The sequence below is a fragment of the Carlito syrichta genome, unplaced genomic scaffold (genome assembly GCF_000164805.1).
Source record: "Carlito syrichta isolate Samal-C Ts95f unplaced genomic scaffold, Tarsius_syrichta-2.0.1 Scaffold154368, whole genome shotgun sequence".
Taxonomy (NCBI): domain Eukaryota; kingdom Metazoa; phylum Chordata; class Mammalia; order Primates; family Tarsiidae; genus Carlito; species Carlito syrichta.
This window is the reverse complement of record NW_007098464.1, coordinates 282,940-293,085: the sequence shown is the minus strand read 5'-3', so window position 1 is coordinate 293,085 and position 10,146 is coordinate 282,940. Positions and strand designations below refer to the sequence as shown.

The following is a 10,146-nucleotide window of genomic DNA, read 5'->3' as shown; positions in this document are numbered from 1 at the left end:
GAGCCTTCTTGCTGGGAGGGAGGCAATGTAGGAGAAAGAGGATGAACCTCAAGTGTTCACACTTGCCATTGTGTATCCTCGGTTTTTTGAACCGTAAAATGGGGATTATTAGCCTATGTTTGAAGGGTCATTGGGAGCAGTAGTTCGGATTAAATTCAGCAGAATATGCGTGTTTGTTCTCAAACCCTTGCTAAAATTAGAGTCGAGGAGAGAAAGAATGGAAGAAACAACCACAGATTGAGTTGAATTCTGCAAGCACGCCCCTGCCCCACCACTACCCACCCCGTTTCCCTGGATCCCTGAACTGCTGTATGCCAGGTATTCACATTCCAGGCAAGATATTGGAGATTCTCTGGAAATCTGAATGGATCCAGAGGAGAGACCTACGGATATTGGCATTTGGGGGTCTCTGAATGAAACTTTAGCTCACACTTTGCAGATGTCGCCACCTTGAGCCTTTTCCCATCAGCCATGGTCAACCCCACCATGTTCTTTGACATCGCTGCTGACGGTGAGCCCTTGGGCCACGTCTCCTCCGAGCTGTTTGCAGACAAAGTTCCAAAGACAGCAGAAAACTTTCATGCTCTGAGCACTGGAGAGAAAGTATTCAGTTATAAGGGTTCCTGCCTTCACAGAATTATTCCAGGGTTTATGTGCCAGGGTGGTGACTTTACATGCCATAATGGCACTGGTGGCAAGTCCATCTATGGGGAGAAATTTGATGATGAGAACTTCATCTTGAAGCATACAGGTCCCAGCATCTTGTCCATGGCCAATGCTGGACCCAACAGAAACGGTTCCCAGTTTTTCATCTGCACTACTAAGACTGACTTGTTGGATGGCAAGCATGCGGTTTTTGGCAAGGTGAAAGAGGGCATGAATGTTGTGCAAGCCATGGAGGGCTTTGGGTCCAAGAATGGCAAGACCAGCAAGAAGAGCACCATTGTTAACTGTGGACAACTCTAATAAATTTGACTTGTTTTATCTTAAACTACCAGATCATTCCTTCTGTAGCTCAGGAGAGCACCCCCTCCATCCCGTTTGTTCACTGTATCCCTATAATCTTTGTGCTCTCGCTGCAATTCTTTGGGTTCCATATTCTCCTTATTCCCTTCCTCATCTAGTTGGATTGCAGAGAAATAAAAGTTAAATAACAATAAAATAAATAAATAAAAATAATAATAAAACTTTAGCTCACAGCTTTATCACCCTAAATTCCAGGGTCCAGTCAAGTAAAGCCAGATAGTCCAAAAGCCCTGGCACTAAACAGAAATTTAATCAGTTGTTCTTATATTAAGAAGTACAACATACATTTTTTAAAAAGCGTCCATAATGTACATATATATAATTATATAACAATAATTATATAACAAACACCTGCAACTCCAATTTGACTGGGGAAATCAAGGCCCACTGGTAACTTTGAACCCCTTATGTATTTCTGCCCCATTGCATTCTTCTACATCTCAAAGGAATCACTGTGCCGAATTTTGTTTCAATTCTTTTTTGTTCTCCTTTGTAATTTTACCACATGTATATATCTGTAAACAATACACTGTTTAGCTTTGCCTGCTTTTGAACTTGACATAAGTGGTGTCCTACTATATTTACTCTATGACGTGCTTTGTTTGCCCAATGTTATGCTTTTGAGGCTTATCCATAATGAAATGCCTATGAAAGTCTATCCTTTTCATTGATGTATAGAATGAAAATCCTGTAATTTATTTATCCATTCTTTTGCGAGTAGATTTCTGGTTGTTCCTTAGCTCATGCGTGGTGAACAATGACACGTTAGCCAATTTCTTGTTTGTTTGTTTTTGTTTTTCTGTTGTGTTTGTTTGTTTGTTTTGTAGAGACAGTGTCTTGCTCTGTCACCCAGGATGGATGGAGTGCAGTGACATGATCATAACTCACTGTAGCCTCGAACTCCTGGGCTTAAACAATCCTCCTGCCTCAGCCTTCTGAGTAGCTGGAATTACAGGAGTATGCCACCGTACCCAGCTAATTTATTTTGTAAAATATTTTTGTAAAGATATGGGTCTCACTATGTTGCCCAGGCTGGTCTCAAATTCCTGGGCTTAAGCAATCCTCTCACCTGGGGATTACAGGTGTGAGCCACCGTGCCCCGTTGGCCAATTTCATACCTGTCGCCTGCTGCATCTGTACCATGGACCCTGCAGAGTATATACCTTGCTGGACAAGCACTGTGTTCATACTCAATTTTACTAGGTAATCTAAAATTATTCCCAGGGTAGACTTTAACAATTTCTATGAGAATGTCCTAAACTCCATAGTTTCATTAAGCACTTGATATTATATTAGGTAGTTTAATTTCTGCCAGTATAGAAGATGTGAAATACATGATTTTGGTTTTTAATTTGCATTTCTGATTACTAATGATGCAGTACATTATTTCAAATGTTTGCAGGCCGTTCATGTATCCTGTTTAGCAAAATGCTTCCTCTTTTTGTCTTTTTTTTAAGAAACAGTGTCTCACTCTGTCACCCCAGTTGTAATGTAGCAGTGCGATCATATCTCACTGAATCCTTGAACTCTGGGTTCAAGCAATCCTCCTGCCTCAGCCTCCTGAGTAGCTGGGACTACAAACATGTGGCACTATGACTGGCTGTTATTTTTATTTTTAATTTTCTGTAGAGACACAGTGTCGCTATGTTACCCTGGCTGGTCTCAAACTCCCAGCCTCAAAACATCCCTCCACCTCGGTCTCCCAAAGTATTGGGATTGCAGGCATGAACTATCACATCCACCCTATTTGTCTTTTTTTTTTTTTTGAGTTGTCTCACTCTGTCACCCAGACTGGAGTGCAGTGGCCCAGCCTCACCTGCTGGGCTCCGGTGATCCTTCCACCTCAGCCTTCCAAGTAGCCGGAATTACAGGCATGCGCTACCACGCCCAGCTGATTTTTTGATTTATTGTAGAGATGAGGTCTCGCTGCCCAGGTGGGTCTCAAACCCGCAGGCTCAGGCAATCCACTCACCTCAGCCTCCCAAAGGCGCGGGATTACAGGCTGAGCCACCGAGCCCGGCTTTTTTTTAGTTCTTTATATATTCTAAATAACAATCTTTTGTTGAATATATGCATTGAAAATGTCTTCCATTTATTGGCTTATCTTCTTGGTCTATTTTGAGAAGTACAAGTTCTTTGGTCAATTTTATTATTTTCCTTTATAGATGATGTTCTTGTCTTTTGTGGAAAAAAATAATATAGAATAGCTTTGTGACTTAATCGAAAATAATTAAAGTTTTATATTTCACATTTAAGAACTGAATTACATTAGAATTCATTTTAAGATAGTTTGTCAGACTGTTGCCCATCTTTTATTACTGCCACATGAAAAATGATGTTCACTCTTTGAAGAGTTTATCGTTTTCCAGTGACCTGCCTTTGCCATATTATTAGTTAAAATTAAGACATGTAAAACATTTAAAAGAGTGTTTGGTGCATGCATGTGGAACACACATAAAAGACATTCGTTAATTCATTTAATTCTTTGAGTGACTCTTTGAGATACGTGTCATTATTTTCCTTTTTACAGATGAAGAAACTGAGGCATGATGAGGTTAGATCATTTGCCCAAGGTTACATACTTAGAAAGCAGTGATCCTGTCTGTAGAACTGACAGTCTTAATCTCTATCTCCCCATACCTGCACCAGCCCAGACAGTGACTGCTAGCCACATGTGGTTCTGAGCCCTAGAAATGAAACTAGCATGACAGACGGGCTGTGAGATGTGGTCAGTGTAAAACATATGCTAGATTTCAAAAAATTCATCCAAAAATATTGTAAAAAAAGTTATTAACATTATTAATAATGTTACACTTATCGCACATTGAAATCATACTAATCTTGCAACAGTCGGTTAAATAAAACATACAACTAAAATTAATTTCATCTGCTTCTTTTTATTTTTGTTATTGTGACTGCAAAAAGTTTGAAATGACATATGAGGTTTGCATTACATTTCTAGAAAGACAGCGCTGCTCTGTACTTCTCTCGGTTTCCATTTATGTGTGGGTTTATTACAGGGCTGAATAAGTCCACTTAAGTAATTAAGATGCTATGTTGTCAGTGCAGTAAAAATTATTCCCTAGAATAATTATATGGTTAGCTAGACGTTTTCAGATAAACACCGTCTTAAAATTTTTGCCTTTTAGTCGTCCTTGCTTATAGAGGTCACTGAATATATGGGCAAAAAGAAAGAATAATAGAGAGTAAACTGAGAAGGAGGAGGACACATAAAGTGGGACCCCATATCAGACAGTGATAAAGGAAAAGTGTCCCCAAAAAATGGGAAACGGAAGTCCCAGAGTGATAGCTCTGCAGTGAACCCTGCTGAGTCCGGGGCAGGACCTAGGACTCCAGGATGAAATGGAATTGACAGATCATCAAATTCATTTTCTCACACAGAAGATAGTATTAAGAGATGTTTAGAGAAGGAAAAAGAACAATAATTATATAAAAATTCAAGACACAGAAAAAAGACAGGAGAAAGGGCTATACACTCTAGAAAACAAAAAGATAGACAAAAGGATCCATAATCCGAGTCCAACATTTGGATCATTGATGAACAATATTTATAATAATGTAAGACTAATCATAATTTAATAGAATTATAATTAAAGTGGTGGAATAAGATGAAAAGTGTAAAAGAGCTAAGACCTCATCCAACATAAATGTCAATAAAAAATGTCTAAAATTGATAAATGAGCCAGGCTCAGTGGCTCAGCCTGTAATTCTGCTCTTTGGGAGGCTGAGGTGAGTGGATTGCCTGAGCCCGCGGGTTCGAGACCCGCCTGGGCAGGTGAGACCTCATCTCTACGATAAATTGAAAACTAGCCGGGCATGATAGCACGCACCTGTAGTTCCAGCTACTTGGAAGACTGAGGTGGAAGGATCACCGGAGTCCAGCAGGTCAAGGCTGCAGTGGCTGGGAGTGGCCACTGCACTCCAGTCTGGGTGACAGAGTGAGACTCCAACTCAAACTCAAAAAAAAAATTGATAAATGGGTGACATTTAGAGCAATGGAGAGACATTGCTAAGAATAAAACATGCTGTCCTCTGGCAAGTGTAATTATATTGGGCTCGGGGACTGTTGTTTTATTATATTGTGCTATTTGACTTCTTAAACTATATATGTGTTACTTTAATAAGGATGAAAATGAATCTTTATTTTCAAAAGAATTAACAAAGATACAGAAAGTAGCACACTGATAATGCTCAGAAATCTAAGTTGTTCATTCTTTTTAAAATATTGCCATCTATCTGAAATGTGGTAATTATCTTAACTTTGGTTCCCCAAAATGAGTGGCCTAAGACAAGAGCTTGCATGGAAGTCGTTTCTTTTGAGGAAGTAACCCCTGAGTACAGAAGAGGGGGACCTGGAAGAATGAAACTGAAAGAAAGGATATGCGAATCCAAGGATGTGACAGTAAGTTGTTTAGGTTCCCATGGTCAGCGGGGACTCCATACTCCTGAAGACTCTGTGAAGAACCATGTGCCTCAGAAATGCCTGAAACCACAAGAGAGGAGTATTTGTCCCCTAGCTCCAGTACCACACTGGTCAAGCAGGCTCACCCTGGATTCCCACACAATAGCAGGGAAGCCCGGGGCAGAAGGCAGGAGAGAAGTGGCATGGCTGGGGTCGAGGTCAGACCACTTTTACACACTGCTGTTTGCTGGAGCAATGGCCAAAGCAGAAATACAAATTGAGAGGATATGAGCTACAGCATAAAAGCTAGCCAACACGTGTATTCTAAGCCACCTCTTGTCTGCCCTCCAAATAGGACCGTAGTCCCACGGTCCCCTCTACTCCTAAACTCCAGAAAGCTTTTCATGAACATAAACACTTTCCCATTCTACGCTGGGCCAGTTAAGCCCTGTCCTTACATCCCCGTCCATCTCCAACAGCAACCGGATCCGAGGCTCTACAGCAGGTGTCAGGAGCCACATCTGCCTCTGTCCCCTGGCCTAGTATCCACCAGGGGATGGGATAAGAACAACACAACAAAAGCTGTACGCTGGGAACATGGAGAAGGTGAGGGTGACCCAGACTGGGACACACTAATCTGCAAGCAAATTTAATCTAATCTCCACTAATCATCTGCTTCCTTCGTTCTGATGTGTATAAACAAACAGGGCTCTCTCTACATCATCAATTTCGCCAGTCATCTCTGAAAAAGTGTTTGGAGGGAGGAGACTTACCACCATCTGTTGATCTCAATTTTCCAGACTCTCCATGTCCCTGTACCACAAATAATAGATTTGTCCGCACAGAGTGACTTGTAGGAATAAATGCTCTTTCACAGTACAGAGGTTCTCAGCAACACATGGATGGGAAGACAGTGGTAGTCTTTCTCTCTGTGTCTTATAGTCATGTGTGTGCAAATAAATATTTGATTAGAAACTGAGAGAATGGAGTCATCAGTCTCCTTTCCTCCCACAGGAAAAATGCTCATCAGATTATAAACTCTTCAAAGACAAGAATGACTAATAGTACATGAGGGATGAAGGATTTGAAAGGATGTCTAGGCCGGGTGCGGTGGCTTGCTCCTATAATACCAGTACTTTGGGAAGGCCGAGGTGAGAGGATTGCCTGAGCCCACGGGTTCGAGACCAGCCTGGGCAAATTGGTGAGACTCCATCTCTACAATGCATCAAAAAATTAGCCGGGTGTGGTGGCATGCATCTGTAGTTCCAGCTACTTGGAAGGCTGAAGCAGGTCGAGGCTGCAGTGGCTGTGAGCATGCCACTGCACTCCAGCCTAGGCGAAAGAGTAAGACTCTGACTCAAAAAAGAAAGGATATCTAATCCAGGGTTTCCCAAGATGTGCAGTGCCTGGACCGGCAACACCAGCATCATGTGGAAATGTTCAGACATACAGAATCTTGGGCTCCACCTGGATTTACTGAATTAGAAATTCTGGGGGTAGAACCTAGGAATATGACTTTCCCCAAGTCCTTCAGGTGAACTGATGCACAATAAAGTTTGGGAATCACTAGTCTAAAGTTATCCAGCTCCTTTTTTTTTTTTTTTTTTTGCAGATGAAGAAACTAGGGGCAGAAAAGAGGAGAAACACAGTCAAGGTGACACAGCTAGGAGACATCAGGTTCCTTCCAGACGTAGAGCACAATTTTGTGACTCCCAAGTCAGTGTTCACTTCCACCTTCTACCATGTTGGCCACTGTTTACAGAATAGCTAGTTTTTATGTAATGCTGAAGTCAATTCCTTAGTGAAGGTAGCTAATGACCCAAGGTCATGAATGATTCCCCAGTGGGAACCATTTTTCTTTTTCATTCCATTCTGGGGACAAGACAAATACATTCCCTTGGCCAAGAAGAAGAAGAGGTGTAAAATTAAGAAAGACAGTGAAAATTCCATCATCTCTACTGGGGAATTCATACAAAATCTTCCCTACATGTTGGTCCTGTGACACTGTATTTGTATAGGAAGAGCCACATCATATACATAGAGCAGTGCATGTTTTAAGCCAGGGAAACATTGCACCAGTAACCCAGTTCTGGTGCTTTCAGTCAGAAACGCTCTATCCTATCCTATTCATGCTTTAAGTCGGAGCTTCCTAAACACTGAGGTTTCGTGGATCAGTAACATTTCTAAAAATTTTGAGGACTGATATGAGATTGCCCCTCTTTTATCTTATCAAAGACTTAGACACAAAACAGTAATTACTGTTACTACCTAGTATCACCATCATTTTATATAAGATACCAGACTCAGATTAAAGACAATATTTTCTAGTCCCAGCATTTGGGAGGCCAAGGCAGGAGGATTATTTGAGGCCAGAGTTTGAGACCAGCCTGGGCAACATAGTAAGACCTCACCTCTACAAGAAAAAAAAAATCAGTGGGACATGGTAACATATGCCTGTAGTCCCAGCTACTCAGGGGGCTGAGATGGGAGGATCACTGTGCCCAGGAGGCCGAGGCTACAGTGAACCATGACCATGTCATTGCACTCCAGTCTAAGTGACAGAGTGAAACTCCAACTCAAAAAAAAGACAATATTTTTCAAGAAATGTGAATTCGTACACACATGTACTAACTTTTCTCATTTAGCATGGGATGCCATGAGCCTACAGATCAGGATTTGAGAAACACTTTTCCTCTACGGGGAACTTCCTTCTGCACAGCCTGGCTTTGGTACCCCCTCTGGGCTCTCCCAGAACCCTGTGGCTATTCCAGTGATTACACTTTCGTATTCATAGTTATCTGCTAGACAAGGTCGCCCTAATATCTAGGTATTTCTGGCTTTAATTTTTAGAAGTGAAAGGCACCCTTTGGGTGAGGCACTTGAACCAGAAAACTCCATCTGGCTAAGGAAGCAGTGTCTGGAGTGAGGTCAAGGCCACACTGTCAAACTTCATCGTACCAGACAGCAAGCATGGCTCCCTCTGACTGCTGGCTCACTTATGTCAGAACTGTGGCTTCCAGAAAGGAAATGGGGGCAGTAGAAGGCTGGGGGAAGGGAAGTTGCTAGAAAAGGACTCATGGGAGGGGGCCCGGAAGACGTTAAAATAGATTAGAGTCATGCTCTTTGGGACTCCAGACAGGCCAGGCTATGTCTTAGACATCGAGCCCAGTGGGCTGTGGGCTGAAGGGACTCCTCATTCCCCTGCATCTGAAAGGTGGTGTTAGCACTAGACAGTTATTAGTGTGTCTCTGGAACAGGAAGCTCTGGAGAATTTAAGAAGCAGCTATGATTTCTTTATTCTTGGCGTGGACAAGCTGTTGATTGGGGCACTGTGATGCAATGGGGTTTGATATTTCAAAAAAAGCCAAAGACAGGACAAAATCACCTCTGTGCCAGGAGAGGAGATGGGAGGAAGGAGAGATGGGCCATGTGATAAAAACCAGAAGGTGAGGCTGTTTTTAGGTTAACACAATCATAGCCAAGATGGCAAGAAGATGTGCACTTGTCTAATCCTTTGAGGAGGGGGTCAGTAACACTCTCTCCTCCTACCCCACCCATTTCCTTGCCCCAGTGCCCAGGAAATGGCATCATGGAAGACAGACCAATGCCCTCATGTCTGCAACCCGGGACTTTCCTGGAGGGAGAGCGAATTCCTGTTTGGGGGAATTTTTAAAAATCTTTGTGTTGGATGTCTTCCCCAGGCCCAGCTTTCAAGCTGGAGCAGATGATGAATGAATGTCAAAACTTGCTGAAAATAGGGATATGGATTCAATGACCCCTAAAAGACCTCATCAGCAGAGGGACTGAGAAAAGGAGAATAAACAGAAACAAAAGAGATACAGGAGGAAGTGAATGGAGTTGAGGGTTAGAGCTGATCTGAAAGTTCACGCAGGGACATTTGAAAGAAGAGAGAAGTGGTTATCTGACCCTAGTGGTTCACTCCCTTAAGTATTCATGAAAGTCTTCTATGCCTTCCTTTTATAGAGGGCATTGTGTTAAGCCCCTGCCCTCAAGGAGTTTGCCATCTAAGGGTAGGGAGAAATAAGTGAATAGATCCTGCAGTAGCAATTCTGTCTTAGGACAAGCCACTCTTCTAATCCTCCCAACAACCTAGGAAGTAGTTTCTGTCATTAGTATCATCCTCATTTTACAAAGGAGGAAACTGAGGCACAAGATGATTAAGTGACATGCCCTATATCATCGGGGTAAGTAGCTGAGCTGGAGTTTAAAGCCTGTGTTCTTACCATATTGTGCTAAGAGGCAACATTACTGCAGCAGTCAAGTTCCCAAAGGAAACACAGGGCAGTGTGATAGCAGAGGAGACCCAGAAACTCTTTTCTTATGTCAAAGCTAAGCTCTGAAAAATAATGAACAAATCATAAGAGAAGACCTTTAAAGCTTGTGCTGCATAAGGGAGAGAGAGAAAGAATCAAGAAATGTAAACTAAGTATAGAAATGGAGTAAGAGTTCAGATTTGGCATTTTAAGCCAGAAAGGTACAAAAATTCAGCTCAACTGAACAATATGCATTGGCCTTGCCCTTCTCCCCAAAGACTCCTTTCTTATCAATACTAACATCCTTGACTCCCAGCTCTTATCCCAAACCGACAGGGCTGCCTGCCATATGCCTCTTCAGACCTACCTCAAGTCCAGCGCTGGCTAGAACCCAATCTAGGAGAAGGCTTAAAAAATAAAATA

General features: G+C 42.2%; 1 protein-coding gene across 1 annotated transcript; it reads left to right on the top strand.

The window, feature by feature from the left end:
* Positions 1–471: 471 nt before the first annotated feature.
* On the top strand, positions 472–966 carry LOC110594881 (peptidyl-prolyl cis-trans isomerase A-like). The gene has a single exon (XM_021709032.1). It carries the CDS (start codon positions 472–474, stop codon positions 964–966), a length of 495 nt encoding a protein of 164 aa, XP_021564707.1.
* The last annotated feature ends 9,180 nt before the right edge of the window (positions 967–10,146 follow it).

Coding starts and splice junctions, on each gene's coding strand:
- LOC110594881 (XM_021709032.1), top strand. CDS start 472: ATGGTCAACCCCACCATGTTCTTTGACATCGCTGCTGACGGTGAGCCC.